The sequence below is a fragment of the Mesoplodon mirus genome (assembly GCF_964341445.2).
Source record: "Mesoplodon mirus genome assembly, chromosome: 15".
In the NCBI taxonomy this organism is placed as follows: domain Eukaryota; kingdom Metazoa; phylum Chordata; class Mammalia; order Artiodactyla; family Ziphiidae; genus Mesoplodon; species Mesoplodon mirus.
In genome coordinates, this window is record NC_138991.1 from 68296255 (window position 1) to 68313275 (window position 17021).

Here is a 17021-nt window from a genome sequence, read left to right on the forward strand (position 1 = left end):
GAATGGGTTCATTAACTGTGGGGCTTTGGCCACCATAATCAACCTTCCAAGCTGCGGTTCTGCGCCTGTCGTGGGTATGACCCCATCCTTCCTCCTAAGGTGCAGATTAGATGGGACAATGCATGCATAGCCCCAAGCATGGTGGAAATATTTATGATTATTCCTGTTGTTACTACATTTTGGCCACTGAGGGTTTGTGTCGGTGATTTACAGCATCTGTCAGAAACTTGGAGCATTCAGCTATAATGTGGCTTCATCGTAGCCGTTTCATTGGTTCTCCCTTCTTTGCTCCAAACTGATGCAGTGTGGTAGGAATTCACATAAGTCAGCCCTTGGGTTTCCCCTGCGCTGCTTCTTGTAGGTGCAGGAATGACCCTAATTCATGGGTAGCGATGAGCCCTACAGTGCTCCAGGTCTTGGGTGAGCCTTTTTAATTCCGTGGATGGTCACAACTTTTCCTCTGAGTGTAATCGCTTGATGCAGAAGCAGCGGAGAGAAAACACAGGCTCTGTTACCCATGGCTGGAGGAGGTTGCCGTGTGCAAGCACTTTGCAGATAGTTACACAGAAACGTTAACACATGCGCTCCAGAGCTGGTGATTGCTGATGAACAGCACCTCTGCAGTTTTGAAGCATACTTCACACGCAAGAAATGTACTTTCTGTAGTCTGTGAAATCGTGTATAAAATGTCCCCTAAATTATATCTGCACAGGGTTCAGCTCTTCTCAGGCACAGTTTCTCAATCCCAGCACTAATGACATTACACCCGGAGAATTCTTCATTGTGAGGCCATCTTGCTTCCTACAGGAAGTTTATCAGCATCCGGATGCCATGAAAAAATGTCTCCAGACAAAGCCAGACTCCCCTGGTGGGGATGGGGGGCAGGCAAAGTCACCCCTAGTTGAGAATCTGCATTGTCATAAAAAGTAGCAGTAAAGACTAAACATTTTTCGCCAGATATTAATCGTATATATCTATTCAATGTACACTGAATGAGTACATTTAGCTCACATTGAAGACAAAGTTATTCCTTGCTCGAGTTTGGTTCTGTCACTAAGTTTTGATTACTTTGCACAGAAAGCAACAGGAAACAAGACACAAAGGAGCAACAGCATTAAGTAGACACTTCCGCAAATGGTTTATCGTGTCACTTGCTAAAAAATTTAAACTCTTTCAAAGTACTCCGTTCTATTGCGTAGGTTGATGAAAATCATGGAAATGGGGAGAAAATCTTCCGTGTGTTCATTGACTCAGACATGCATTCTGAAATTGTGAGTTAGGGTTGGTCTCTGACGTAGGCAGTGGGGAGAGGCCCAGGCCCTGTAGGATTCCAGAAACACCCATCTCTCTTTATGAATAGCTCACTTCCCCAGCATGACTCCTCGCTGTCTAATAAAAGCAGCAAGTAGGATATGAAAGGAAGAAATGTTGATAAAAATATCCCCGTCTGTCTCCCCCTTTCTTCCTACTCCAGGGAGGATGTATGGAGCCGATGACTTTTTACCGGTCCTGACCTATGTCATAGCCCAGTGCGACATGTTGGAACTGGACACAGAGATTGAGTACATGATGGAACTCCTGGACCCATCCCTGTTACACGGAGAAGGTAACAGGCTTTTGAAGAAGTGGGAGGGTCTGGGTGCTTTTCTTCGGTTTCATTTTCTTTTTTTTTTAAATTGAAGTTCACGTGACATAAAATTACCATTTTAAAGTGAACAATTCAGTAGCATTTAATACATTCACAATTTGGGGCAATCCTCCACCTCTTTCCAGCTCCAAAACATGTTCATCCCCCAAAATAAAACCCCAGGCCCATTTGGCACTTATATGGGTGCTTTTTTGACATCTTCAGGGTTAACAGCCATTTTAATTTTGTTCATTTATAAGAATGTGCTGACTTTTTTCAGATTACATGTAATACATGTTCATCGCAGAAAATTTGGAAAAGTCAGAAAAACACACAAAAATGCAACCCTGCCATAGTTATACTTCACTGAGATTGGTTAAGTGCAATAAAAAATACCGTTCAGTAGAATAAATGCAATTTTTTAGAAGAAATGGTTTCTTTGATTCCAAGGGGAAGCTATAAACTTTCGTTGGAGAATAATTCCAGTGCCGGCACAACCGCCCGCTGTCAGCGAATCGGACAAAACCCTGTCTTTTGTTTTCATCTTTATTTTTTAAATTTGGTTTTCAAGACGAAAACAGCATTAATTTCCTTTTCTATTTAAAAAATAGAATCTGCTCATCATTAACATAAAACTACAGAGGAGTAAAATCTGGGCGGTTTGCTTTCGATTTACTTTGTCCGTTCAGTCTCCTTCTTGTATCCACATGTCTTCGTGGGAATTCCTCTCCTTACATATTTATCACAGAAATAATTGGGGTGTTTGTCACTGTGATGCACAGGCTTGGAATAACTAGGACTTTTGTGTGACCTTGTCTTCTTAAAGGGGAGTAGATCGGAGCCTATTCATCCTTGTGCATCCTAACAGTCCATTTCCATGTGTCCCTGTTGGAGCCCAGATAGACCCTGAGTGATGAATTGTTGCATAACATGTTTTCTCTCTAGTGAGCTTTAGTCTGGGCTTGAGTAAAAAGGTCCATCCACATGCTGATGGGATTCCCCAGGGAATGCATCATCCCAGGATTTTCCCTGGAAGAAACTGCAGTGCAGTGTCACCCCCGAGTGTGTACATTCGTTCACTAAGTCCCCAGTGCCTGGCTTTCGTTCAGAGTGTCTGACCTCCAGGGAGCCCTGAGGGTCCCCCTTCCGTCCCTGTAGGGACAACGCTGACTCCGGACCAGTGATGAATATCTTCATCCTGTGAACGAGCCTCTCCATCCCTTTACCTCTCCCCCATTTATCGCCCCTTATTAATATTCACGACGCTGAGGCCAGACCCTCTGGCCAGACCCTGCCAGGAGCATTCCTCCCCTGCTCTGCCCTGGGATTTCCAGGAGGGGAGAAGCATGTGGCTCTGTCCAGGGACCAAGAGGAAACATACATCTGTCTCTGTCCCATGCTTTCCTTTCTTCCACTGCATTATTATTAGAATTTTATATGCATCTGGGATTTTTTTGAGCTTCAATCATGTTTAATTCTAGTAAAAAGTATGCTGAACTCTTGGGGCTTTGGGGGAAGGGCATGCCAGTTTCCCTCAGAAAATTACCATTCTGCTGCTGACAGAATGTGCTTAGACCAAACATACACTTACATCATGTGGCCTGAGGGTCGAGACAGCCACTTCCTGCCACCTTTCCCATCATTTCCCCGGAGCGAGGCACTGCCCTGGCCACTATGTCGGTGACAGATGGGCGGGTGGCAGTCCTCAACTCCAGGAATCACAGAGGGAGACAAGGACCCAGCTAGCAAAACTACAGCACAGCCAGCAAGCTCGGGTTTTCACTAGAGCCTGTCTCCACTCAGCCGTCTCCTGGTTTCTCAGCCTTCTTCCTGGGAGAGCAGGGTGGCCCCGTCGGGCGGCCCCGTCGGGCGGCCGTGGTTGCAGACCAGGCCCGCCTCTCAGACCGGAGCTCTGCAGTCTGGGAGGAAGAGGCAGCCAAGGAGAGATGCACTGCCAGTCCAGCCCTGCATCCTGCCCTATTGCCCAAAGCCCTCTTTGGTTTGCGGGACGGCAGCCCACATCTGTTTTCTGCTGTTTAAGCAGGTAGTTTCATTTGCGGAAAAGGCGTCATAGAATCCCTTTTACGTGCACAGCCCTGCTGGCAGGGTTAGAGTTTTGCAGAAATTTAAACCTTCCTCTAATTGCATCCACATGTTTCAAAGTGTGGTCAGTTTTGTGCTTCCAGCATTTAGAGTTTTCTCCATAGCGGCCTGAACTTTGAGCCATGGAGTCTAAAATTTGACGTTCAGAGGAAACAGTCCCCTCCCAAACTCAACTGTCATAGTCCTTCCAAGTCCGAGCTCCAATCCTGACACCTCCACAAGCCTCTCTTAAGTATTAAGTCCATATTGGTTTCTCCTGAAATCCTCTGTGTGGCATTTAAATTCCATACTACTGAGTTTCCCACTCAATCATGTGATTTGTTCATGGGGAAAATATTTAGTAAAAATCAGCCACTCAAAACGCTGTACTCCAAATCTCTGCCAGTGACCTGAAAGCCACAAAAGTGTGTTTCTTTCTCAGTATGAGTCACAGGGGGGCAGGCGTTCAGCTCATTTCCTAGATGGTGGACCAGTTGCCATCTTGAATGTTGTCACCTGTTGACCAGAGAGAAAGTTCTTCAGGGTCTTGTGTTAGCAGCTAAATACTTTGGCCATGAAAGAGATACTTGCAGACGAAACTCATTAAACCACAACTAACTTCTGGTGCCTGCATGAATAAACTGCCAATGTCCGTTTTCTTTAATACATTTATAGAGCAGGGACTCTGATTCTAGTTTTTACAAACCCACCCCTGCTCTGTACCTGGCTCACGGTGGAGATTCGATAGGTATTTGGACAAAGAATGTCTCTCAGTTGATGTGCTGTGCCCAATTAGGGATTTTGTAATAAATGTTTGGAGCGCCCCCTAGTGTTTCTCTAGCACACAGCTTACAAGTTTCAGGAAGGCACCTAATTATAGTTAAGACCAAACTGTGAACACATTTATGTCTCTCAGAGTGTTGTAAATCTTTTTAACACTCCCCCAAACATAAGACATCGTTCCCAAATGCACCGGCAAAGGGGCATCACTTGCTTTTCCTTGTAAATTACTCTTTCCTAAATGTCGTGTTATGAGAGTCCCCAGGTAAGGGTAAGAAAGGGAATCAGGAGGGAGAAGTTATTTTGAAGAATCCATATTATCGTGAGCACACATGTATACTGTGTATTCCTTTCAAAGTGTATGGTTTACTCAAAATTTAGAAAAGAGTAATTCCTAAAGGAAAAGCCCCAAAGCAGGTGTTGCCAGAAGTAGGTGGATTCCTGTTCCTGTAGTAAAAGGTTCTGGCCTCAGAAAGGTGGACCCTGCCGTCCTCACACACCTCCCCACCTGCATCAGGCCCCAGCACCCTGGTCTTTTCTGGCAAAGCATTTTCACAATTGTGCTTAGATAATAGAGATTCTGTGTGTCTCACCCGCTGGAATGGAAATTCCATCAGGGAAAGCAGGGCGTGGTCCGCGGTGGGCGGTGACCCAGGCCTGGGTCAACCGTACATCCATGGAGACGGATGCAGGAATGGATGGGTTAGGATGTGCTCTCATGTGGTCCCTCAAGGAAATGCATGTGGAAGAGGAGGAGAAAATGCCGAACCGGACCTCCAACCCTGTGGGCCCCCAACTGTTGTCCAACTGGTAAACCCCTGGGGAACTCATTCTTTCCACCCTTTCCAGGAGGCTACTACCTGACCAGCGCCTACGGAGCACTTTCCCTGATAAAGAATTTCCAGGAAGAGCAGGCAGCGAGACTGCTGAGCTCTGAGGCCAGGGACACCCTGAAGCAGTGGCACAAGCGGAGGACCACCAACCGGACCATCCCCTCAGTGGACGACTTTCAGGTATGTGGCCAGCAGCGGGGACAGACTCCTGCTGCCCTCTTTGTCCTTGGCAAGCAGAGCTGACTCATGGCGCACGCAGCTCAGGGCACCCGAGGGCCTCCCTTCGTCGGACCATCTGGTGGAAGAGGGATATTTTAAACCACCCTCTGACCTTGTTGTTTCACTTCTCTGTTTTCCTTAAATTAAAAGAATATATATATGTGTGTGTGTGTGGATTTGGCCCAAGTTTTGCTGCCCTTAAGAAAACAGAGTCAAATTAGGGCAGGATTTCCTCCAGAACGTCCAGCGTGGATACTGACCACCTGAGCGCACAGGAAGCCAGAGGAAGGATGCTCTCAGCACAGGTGGCAGATGAGAGACTGGGAGGTGGAAGCAGCCATGTGAGGCCCTGCACTTGACCTGGTCTCTCGGAGAAGAGGGACACCTCTCCTCTTTCATCTCACCACCCCCCAAAACAGAAGACCCCAGCATCTCATCAGCAGCGTCAGCTCTGGCAGCTGGTCAGGGCCTGAGGTGAAGAGTGAACATCTGGGCCAGGTCCTGCCTGGATCCCCTTCCAGAATTTTCTGTGCCCCTGAGCTGGTCCCTGGAAAGGGGGGTTCCCACAGAGCTTGCTTCCTAGAGAGGAGAGGCAGGTTGAGGCTATAGAAATCTTGACCCGACACAGGAACTCCTGATTTGCTCACAGTCTATGAAATGATGAGTAAGTCTGCAAATGTCTTCAGATAATATTTCAAAAGTTTCAAATAGAATTGTAAACCCCGACCGTGCTTTGTGTCCACGTGCCACGTGGTGAATTTCCAAGCAGGACAGATTTGCTCCATGTCCAGATTCACCTTCCTTGCCCTTTTTGCCTTTTTAATGCTCTGAAAACACTCAAAAGGTACATTTGGTTTAAAGCCACCCATCGTGGAAAGGCAAGGTCTGCAAGGTTTTCTCCAGGATAGGAGTGTTCCCAGAAATTCCTTCCCAGGCGCATAAATCTAAGGAGCAAGAAGGCATCCTGTGCGCCCCCACCCCTTGGATTGTTGAAGAACCGTCCACGTGTTGAGCGATTTAGCATCCGCAGGCCCTTGGAATGTGGCGACTGTTGGCCATCTGGGGAGGGGGTTCCTAAGGCCACACAGCCTCTGGGGAGAAGAACGGAGGAAAGGAAAGAAGAAGGGATAAAAACGCATCCTTCCACCTCCCCGCCTGCCATTAGCCCCTTCCCCCGGTCCCCTCTCTCCATCTGGAGCTTCTAACCTAGAACCCCCAGAGCCCATGCCTTGTGCACACCCCTCCCCACTGGCCTCACTCACCTCAGAGATGCACATCTTCTAAGAACAGACCCAAGATGGGAATTGTCAGCCCTCAGCTTGGCTGTAGAAGCCAAAGCCAGGAAGCAAAGCTGCACTTGGAACTCCTAAGTCAGGGTCACAGACACACACATCTGCTCACCCTGGAGAGGCAGCGCACCTCACCTCAGTGGTCGAGACACCAGAACACTGGCCCTGCCACTCACTCGCTGTGTGGCCTGGGGCAAGTTCCTTAACCTCTCCGTGCCTCAGTTTCTTCACTGGTCAGACAGGGATAGTGTAGGCCTCCTTCACAAGGTTGTTTTTAGGAGTCAGTAAGTAAATGCAGTAAGTAAATGCATACCATGTGTTGAGGCCATGTGCTGAGGGGGGTGGTATGGGAGAGAAGGGGTTGGTGAAACCGGGCATGTGTGTACCCGAAGGTGCCCTGAAATGTTCCAGTCCAAGAGCGTCAGTGTTATCATCCGTGTGCAGGGTGCACTGGCCTTCCCAAGAGCTCTCTTTTCTATCATCTGAGGAAACCCTCAGGGTAACCGTGTAGGACCCCCGGCAGAGAGCCCCACTCCCCATTACTCCTAAGTAGGGCGGCCAGATTTCGAAAAGGAAGATGTATCTGTTTTCTGTCTGAAAATCAGATTTAACTGCGCGTTCCCTATTTTATCTGGTAACCCCACTCCTGAGGAAGTAGAACTGCAGAATGACCCAGGGCCACAGAATCTCAGAGAGCCGGGCAGGAGCCTGGGATGCCCTGTACCTCGTCCGGGCCCCAGGTCTATTCTGTTCCGTGAAGCCGCTCGCCTGGTGCTGCTCACGATGCGGGGCCTGCAAACACCCCCCAGCCTGCAGCCCCCATCTCCATGGCACCGCCCTGCGCCCAGATGCGCCCTGCATCTCCCAGGCCTTTCCACAGAATCCACAACCCCTGCCGACTTTCCCACACAGCACTCAGAGCCACCTTGTGTTGGGCTGAACCATGTGAAATTGCCAGTGGGGCAGGGGAAGGATGGTCAACCGTCCGCAGTATTTCGTGGTCCAGCCTAACGCCATCGCCCCTGCTTAGGCTTCATAAAAAGGAGTCCAAAGCGAATAGAACGTGCGCTCTTGTGTCTACATATGTTAATGTGTCTCCTGCTACTGACTCCTGGCTCTTCTGACACGTGGTTTGTTTCTCAAGCTGGGAATAAACCCAGCGTCAGATCTGGTTGACACTCTTAACCAGGGATTTCTCAGCCCAGCTTTACGAGAGGGACTGAAAGGTGAGAGCAGGGCTGAACGGACTTCCGCCTGCTTCTTGTACTGGGGACGAATTAAAGAACATACAGTTGTGCTCCCCACCATCCCGTTTCACATCAGCCTCTTTCCCTGTACTTGGGGGGCCTCGTGTCCTGACCCTGGACGTCCTGGCGAGGCTCACCTGTGAGGCCTCTCCCTGGCGTCCCCCGGCCCACCTGCACCATCTCGCTTCCTCTTCTGACGCCACCCTGCACCTCTCTTTCCACCTGCAGAATTACCTCCGGGTTGCATTCCAGGATGTCAACAGTGGCTGCACGGGAAAGACCCTCCTTGTGAGACCTTACGTCACCACGGAGGACGTGTGCCAGCTCTGTGCCGAGAAGTTCAAGGTGGCCGAACCCGAGGAGTACAGCCTCTTCCTCTTTGTGGACGAAACCTGGCAGCAGCTGGCAGAGGACACATACCCTCAGAAAATCAAGGCTGAGCTGCACAGCCGGCCACAGTCCCACGTCTTCCACTTTGTCTACAAGCGCATCAAGAAGGATCCTTACGGCGTCATCTTCCAGAACGGGGAAGAAGAGCTCACCGCCTCCTAGGAGACACGCGAGGCTTCCCAGTGGTGCATCCAAAGAGGGGAGTTAGGAACCTGGCCTCTGGCTTCCACGTGCTTGTGCTTGAAAAGCAGTCACCTCCTTGGGGACCGCTCGGTTCAGTGACGGAGCCATCCACAGGCCGACTTGGCCAAGGGCACCTTTAGCCACGATGCCCAAGCACAGTAGCTGAGGTTCATGCAACAGTAGGATCCGTCCTTCAGAGATGGAGAACTGCATCTGATGGTTCAGGTGTCCCGAGATCGTCTGCTGCCTACCCCCAGCCAGGTACTGGGTTGGCTCACCTGTATGTATACGTACTGAAGAAACATTTAAGGTACAAGCTCTTCTCTTGAGTTCAACAGCAGGCGTTTGACAAGACTGTCCGATGCAGTGCATCAAGGACCTCTCAGTTCAGTGGGTGCCTCCATCCTTTCCTTCCTTTCTTCTTCTTCTTCTTTTTTTTTTTTTTTTTACAAAGAGCCTTTGCGTTTTTATATATTTCATAGAAATTTTTATAGCAGTTGCAGGTAAACTGTCAGGATTGGTTTTTAAAATATTTTTGTAACTTTAAGATATTCTATAATTATGCATGTGATTTTAACATTTAATATGCAAAAAGAAATCTCTTGCTGGATTTGAGAGTATTGCATTTTAAAAGTCTCTCTTCTGTAACTGGATGTTTGGGCAACTTTGTGGGGAGAGACTGCTGGGTTTCTTACAGCGACGTATTACTGACACTGGCCACAGAATGCCTTTGAAATCCAACGTACTGTCATTACCTTGTTCACGCGCAGTGGTATCGCGTTGTTTTGTGTTTTCACCAAGTGATGCTGGGGATCAGAAAAGAAATGAATGTAGAGAGAGGTCGAGAGGGAAATACAGACTCTAACAGAGGACTAAGGGGTGGAGTCTGCTGGTTCAGGCTCCTTGAAGGAAGTGGGAAAAGGAGATAAAAGGAACCACCTATGCTGAAAATACTGTAAATATGCAGTGAGATTTGCAAAATCTGTCCCATGTTATTTGCTTTCGGAAGCAATTTTGAAAACCCCACGAGGCAAAAAAAAAATAAGAACACCACTTTTTTTTTCCTTTTCCACATAAATCAAAACTAACAGCATCAAATTATTTTGGGCAGAAACCACGTATTGTGAGTTTCATTGAGTTAAATAAATGCCATTTGGAAGGGAGTTTGCAAATGCACCAAAAAGCCCATCTGTGCTGTAGAATGTGTGGCGAAGTTAAATTTCTGTTTTACGAAACCTGTTTGGGCGGGGCCTGGGGTGGGGCCTGGGGAGGGGCGGTTTGCACAGAGGATGAGGGTCTCGTATCAACGTAACAAAGGTAGTTACAAAAACATGTTATTGTACTGTGTAAGGATGCGTAGTCATCTAATTTTGTTGGCTTTGTACCTTGTACCTTTTTAAGCTTTTGCTGTACATCTGGAACCCTCAACACATACTGTGTTGTACTTCCTTTTGTAAATGATTTTTTAATGGAATTTTGCACATAATACATTGTAATACTGTGCGATAATCATGTGTGAAAATAATTCTTGAAATATTCTTCAGTTGTCTTTTTCCTTTGAGAAGCAGAATGTGATTATGCACCAGAGAATGTTATGTAAATCTGGAACCCACGCCAGTGTTTGTGGTTAGATAATCCATAGAGAGGAAACAGAAAAGTTGAAATTTTTTCAACAAGCTCATGTTCTGACAGGAGCAGAGGGAAAAGATAGTGTTCTAACCTGAAAGGATTTGGTGTTATCTGGGACACTCCTTGGCTTAGTTAGACCAAGAGAACATCACAGCTAATCGGAAGAGCCCTGCAGACACCCGCCCTGGTCCTTTTTTTTTTTTTTTTTTTTAACGTAACCTCCGAAGTGCCCCAGCTGAGAGTTCAGGGCTGTTTCAAAATCAACACGGCAGAGGCTGGCCTATTCCTGTTGCTTGGCAATGGCTTGATCGGTCCTTGTTGACTGAACGAACTTTCTAACCCGTCAGTAGGATGGATGCTTAAAGATCAGAACTGTGGCTGAGCCGACTGCCTGCTTTGCATATTTACAATGAATTCAGAGACTGACAATTCGGTCTCTGTAGTTTAAGGTCGTCACGCTCTCCTTGTCCTCCGAAGTCAGTACACTGCTGACTTAAAGCGGGTCACTGTGCCTGAATGGGAGACAGCGGGAGTAAACTTCAGTGAGATCAAAATAGGACGCTAGTGTGAGCAGAAGGAAACATCACAAGACAGCCCCTGGTTTTGTCGTTGGGCAATGTTTCCATGCTAAAATTACAGCTTCACACGTGTCTTCACTTTTTTCCCCACGCCGACATTTCTCACTTCTCAAATTGCCAGGAAACAGATTTTGGGGCAGTTTGAAGGAATAAGAGGAGAGTAAAAATATACATGCTGGGTGGAGGGAGAGGAAAATGTATTTCCAAATATAAAAATATAAAAGTTGAATGCCAGCCAGAGGAAAGGATTTCTTTTTTTTTTTTTTAATGTTATATGCAGTGCCAAATATTCTCTCCTCAGGGACGCAGAATAGAAATAGAAACTGTTCGAGTAGATCAGTATCGTGTGGAAGTTACAACTTTAGATCTGTAAGGAAACACAGAAGGCAGGAAACCCAACCATGAATGCTTTCATTCATAAATGCGGCTTCACATCTGCCGGGCATCTCTTACCTCCATCTTTAAGAGACTGGAACTGAGACAGCGCTCTGATGATCAACAGCACTGCCTTCTTACTCCCTAAAGTCTGAGAGGAAGGGCTACCTACATGGGACACGGGCATTCTAATCGCCTGGCAGTATCTGATGATAAAATCCTAAAAATCATCATTTTTCAAACCATGTTCATGATGGTGAATTTGAGACCAAAAGTATTGTTGGTCATTTAGTGAACCCTGATCAAGTTGGAAATAGGAGAAAATTCACATAACATGGCAGAATCCTAAAGGGATCGTAAAAAAATAGAAGAGATGGAGGAAGATCTGGAGAACACGCTCTTATTTGAAAATGATGTTTCCCTCCAACGTGGAAGGATGGGTGGCATTAGGCACAAACATTTCCCCCAGGGACAGTGACTTTGTCAGGAAGGTATGCAGGGGAAGTTTATAAAACATGATTCAGAAAGGTCTGGGCCAATACATTTAATAAAGTAGTAACAAGGGTCTGCCCTCAGACCCCCACCCAGCAGGCACGTGTGCAGGGGGGCAGCTTTGATTGAACTGGAGGGTGGGGGGACGGGGACCGGACAGCTTCTTGTCTCTCGATGCTAATAAGCTAACCTTCCAGAGTGGAAGTTGCCTGAATTCTGAAGTTCTGTACGTAATAGACATTTAGAATATCATCATAAGAATGAATCTGCGTATTTCCTTCCACCGAACGCAGTTCTGCTGTGGCCGATCCTGGACTCTGTCAGCCTGGCGGGGGAGGCGCTCAGGGCCCGTGGCGGGGAGAGGGACAGTGGCTGGGGTGCGCGGGTAGCGGGGACCAGGCCAGGCTCAGCTCCGGGCTAAGGTTTCCTTCCTGGCCCCGCGTCTATCAGCCCCCGCGGCCCCGCCCTCGGGCCCCTGGGGAAATACATCACCTCACACAGCTGAAGGCAGTTCCCCCTGCATTTAGTTCCATTCCTTCCCTTCCCTCCCCCAGGACCTTAGGGGGCAGGTTTTAGGTTTTAATGAGCTGGGTGGGCTCTGGCCTTTCCCTGAGGCCTGTCCACGACCGTGCTTCTCCAGTTCTACCGGAGATGCAGGGTGAGCCAGGTGCCACCACCTACACCCCGCCCACCTGGTCTGTCCCCAGAGCTCAGTGTCCGCTGGTCCTATTCCCATCAGGTTCTCAGCTTCGGCGGCTTCTTCAGCTCACCTGCAGGCCTTTAAAACCTCGAAGGCCAGGCTGCCCAGACCATCAGAATCTCTGCACGTGGGACCCAAGCAGCGACTTTTACTGAAACTTCCAAGGTGATTCTACTGTGAAATCGGGGCTGAGAAATACCAGGATAGATCAAGACACAGGTCTTAGGAGAGAAACACACCCGAGAGAGGTAAGACTTTGTCTACAGCCCCTAACGCCTAATCAGTTACAGGTTCTTGGTCTTAGTCGGCTGATTTCAGCAAAAGACCATGGAAAATGTACTTGTAGCATTGCACCGTTCCATGAAAATAGGAAGCAAGCCACAGATGATTTTAAATTTTCTAGTAGCCACGTTAAAAAAAAAGAAGAACAAATGGGTGAAATCAATAGCACTATATTACAGTATTACTAATAATTTATTTTATTTTAGTAATCTGTTTTATTATTTAACCCATGCTATCCCAAATATAATATTTCAACAGTTAATCAATCTAAAACATTAGAGGTATTTTACACTCATTCTTTTTCATCGTCTCCAAAATCTTGTGTGTATTGGGCACTTATGTCACATCTCAGTAGCCAGATGTCAAATGCTCAGCAGCCACGGGTGACTGGTGGCTGCTATATTGGAGAGTGCAGTTCTAGCAAATTAACTAGGAATGATTTAAGAAGCTGAAAAATACAGTTATCGGTGCATATAAAATAAAACCACGTCACAGCCTCCTCTATCCACGACACACACACATGCACACTGTCAAACAGGCACCCCTTACCAGCCGAGGTGCTAACGGCATCTCCCTCTTGGCTCCTGTGAGAGCCACAAGGCACTGAATTAATCCATGTGACGTCTTAGAACCCAGTACTCCACAAGCACATTGAATATTTGTCACTATTATCATGAGACAATCAACTTCTTTGAAAGAAAATTTTCCACCGCCGTTGTTTGTTTCTACTGACCCATTCACGCTTTTATCTGCTGTCAAGTTTCTTGTGAAAAAAGGAAAGACAATAACAGGTACTATGGTTTAATATATATAAACTATATATATCAATATACATATTATATATATAAACTATATCAATATACATATTATATATATTAACTATATAAATCAATATATCATATATTAACTATATACCATATATATTATATATATTAACTATATATCAATATACATATATACTAAGTATATCAATATACATATTATATATATTAACTATATATATCAATGTATATATTATATATTAACTATATATATTATGTGTATATTATATATTAACTATATAGGTTAATATATATTATATATTAACTATATATCAATGTATATATTATATGTAAACTATATAATGTATATATTATATATATTAACTATATGTGTTAATGTATATATTATATATATTAACTATATATGTTTATATATGTGTGTATATATGTATATATATATTTTATATATATATGTACATATATATATACACACACACACACATATATATATTGGGGTGGGATGCCCAGTGTGGGAGGATTCAAAATAAAGTGAATGCCATCCGTTAACTTTGTTGTTGATGATGGTGGTGATGGAGGAGTACCGGTGTGAACTGGGAGGATATTCCCAGTGTTCCCTACTGGCCAAGAGCATCAGCAGGGCTGTGGCCAGTGGTGACTATTGCCAAGAGGGGGAAAAGGGAGGAGGGAGGGAGATTGCAGGGATGGCCAGAGTGACATCCTGGGAGGAACCGGCTCTGCCCCGCGGGTGGCTACAGTAGCACTTCCCAGAAAGGAATGATTACTTAAGTAAAAGCGTAGATACAGTCAGTGATTATTGCCGCAGCTTTTCCTCTTTTAATTTTATTTTTTACATTCACTTATTCATTTGGATATTTATATACACATGTCTATTATTTAACTGGAGTACTCTTAAATACAATAGGCTTTACCAAAAAGAATAAGGTGTGATTTGTTGTGATTTTCCTTATCTCTGATGTCTGTGCTTCCTCTTTCCTGCCAGTTCTACAAATTTTGAGAGAATGGACTCAGACTGCAGTTTTAGTCAATTTTATCTTTTTCACTCTGTTTCTTCAGTCTACTGATATACAATCGCGCACAGAACAGAAACGCATCAACAATGAACTGAAAGAATGAAAAATTGCAAAGAAAAATAAACTGCCCAAGACTCTTTAACCAATCAAAATTAAAAACACGTGAACTAGCTAGGACAGTGGAAAGCTTCTGCTTTTCACAAGCACGTGGAAATACAATACTTGGCAAATTGCAAAATCTCATTTCACAGATAGTTGAAGATTTTGCTGGTGAAAATGCAATCCATGGGCCAAGCATAGCATCTTCCAGGAGCTCATCAGAGTCTCAGGACCCTCCCAGACCTACTGAATCAGAATCTACATTTTAACGAAATTCCCAGATGCTCCACGTGCACATTAAGTTTGAGCAGTATTAGTTCAAGGCATATTTGTGTTGAGGGCATTTGTGCAGCTGATACAATTAAACTTAAGCTTCTGCTGTTAAATCTCTGGAGGAATGGAGCTTGTGACGCTAACTAAAAAAAAGGCGTAACCTCACTTCAAACCACATACATGATCACAAAAGGCTTAAAATGCAGATGTCAGGAAACAAGTGCTTATCTGATGATGATTTATTCTTCTTGCTTTTATAGGGAAAAGAGACCTGAAGCGTAGGGGGAAAGACTCTGAAAATGAGGTGGGGTTGAAGACAAATACAGTGATTTTGCCAGGCATCTTCTTTTACCTCCAACTATGTGAGGCAAACAGAAGCTGAGTCAGAAGGTTCTTTCTGTCTGGGCCAGCTGCTCTCACATGTGTACACGTGTGTGTGTGTGTGTGTGTGTGTGTGCATGTGTGTGCAGGGACATCATCATGTAGTCTGGATAATTAACTAGTCACACTGTCTGCATGTGATATTGGAAGTTTATGGGCTTTTTTATTTTCTGAAAGGACAGCCAACTTTCTTTTAAAGGCATTTCATTCCCTGAGAATCTATTATCTACAGGGCCATTTTGCTCATCGATTTTGAAAAGCAGGGAAGATAGATGTAATTAAAATGTATTTGGTGACTAAGGAGTGAATTGTTTAAAACACCTTTGGACTCAGCAGGCGGCAGCTGCAAAGGGAAAGTGCTGTGGACCCTGCAGAACCCTTGCATTCCTCGGGACAGTGATTCCAAACAATCCTGAACCCTCCTATGCTTGCAATGTTGTTTCATGCACGTGGTTTTGCTCTTCTTTTGGGGGGAAGGGAGGATTTGTTTTTACAAAATAAACACCACATCAGATATTCCCAGGTGTATAATGAAGCAGCAGTTCCTGTCCCCTCCCCCAATCCCATTTCTATTTTTAAAAATATTTTTCACTTAATGTACAATCCTTTTTAAAAATTATTTATTTATTTATTTATTTGGCTGTGTCAGGTCTTAGTTGCAGCATGCGGGATCTTCGTTGCGGCACGCGGGATCTTGCTGTTGCGGCGTGCGGGCTCTCTAGTTGTGGCGCGTGGACTCTAGAGCTCACAGGTTCAGTAGTTGCGGCGCGGGGGCTTAGTTGCCCCGTGGCATGTGGGATCTTAGTTCCCCGACCAGGTATTGAACTCCCATCCCCTACACTGGAAGGCAGATTCTTAACCACTGGACCACCAGGGAAGTCCCTGAATCCCATTTCTGATGCCTCCCCCTCTAAACAACTCCTCCAGCTCCATCTGCTATTATTTAACTGCATATTCCTTTAAAAAATGCTTATACTGTTGCTTATTGATTCCTTTTCCAATATTAGACATTATTTACTGAGTCCATACTGTGGAAGGTGAGGATTTAATCTTCTTATACCATATACATAGACATGCAATTTTTCTCTGCCAATCTCCCCAAATAATTATATAACATTTTGGATAAACTCATGTTTTTTATTATGATGGCAACGTAAATATTGTTCAGAGCTAAACTATAATGCAATTGTATTTCCTTTTTGTACAACTTCTTGTTTTTCTTGGAGTTAATGATTGCTTCCATATTTATGGTTTGTTTACTTTTAATGTACCTATCACCAATTCATTCTCAACCTCTATTCCACAGCTGAGAAATTCCTTTCAACATGATCTAATAATTCAGAATAATCTATCATTTCCTTTTATTTTTTTCATTGAGATATCCTTCCTAGAGCTGTCCTCCTGTTGTAATGTGGGTGGGCCAGTTGGTTTCTAGGACTGTGATAAAACTGTCTTCCTGGGAATTCTTCTTACCATTCTACAGAGTCAAATGTCCTATATCCTATTTTCTGGATCCTTTTTTTCTCTTTCTTCACTCACTTCTTTGTTTTACTGGAGCACATTATTTAGAAGAATTGAAGGTGAAACGTTTGAGGCTTTTACATATTCTTCTGATTCTTCTATCATTCCTAGTGCTTGATAGTTTGACTGTTAGAAATTTCCTCTCAGAATCTTTTTTTTAAATTAATTAATTAATTAATTTATTTATTTTTGGCTGTGTTGGGTCTTCATTGCTGTGTGCAGGCTTTC

General features: G+C 45.1%; 1 protein-coding gene across 4 annotated transcripts in view; it reads left to right on the forward strand.

Moving 5' to 3' along the window:
* RIN2 (Ras and Rab interactor 2) overlaps positions 1 to 12659 on the forward strand; it is a 235323-nt gene extending 222664 nt beyond the window's left edge. For 3 of the 4 annotated variants that reach the window (XM_082600447.1, XM_082600448.1, XM_082600449.1), the window contains 3 exons: positions 1475 to 1606; positions 5339 to 5502; positions 8306 to 10189. In XM_082600447.1, coding sequence (XP_082456573.1) covers positions 1475 to 1606; positions 5339 to 5502; positions 8306 to 8629 — 620 coding nt within the window. In that variant the 3' untranslated portion in view covers positions 8630 to 10189. Of the gene's footprint in view, positions 1 to 1474; positions 1607 to 5338; positions 5503 to 8305; positions 10190 to 12463 lie in introns of those variants that run through there. The other variant, XM_082600450.1, reaches the window with a different exon arrangement.
* Positions 12660 to 17021: the final 4362 nt, after the last annotated feature.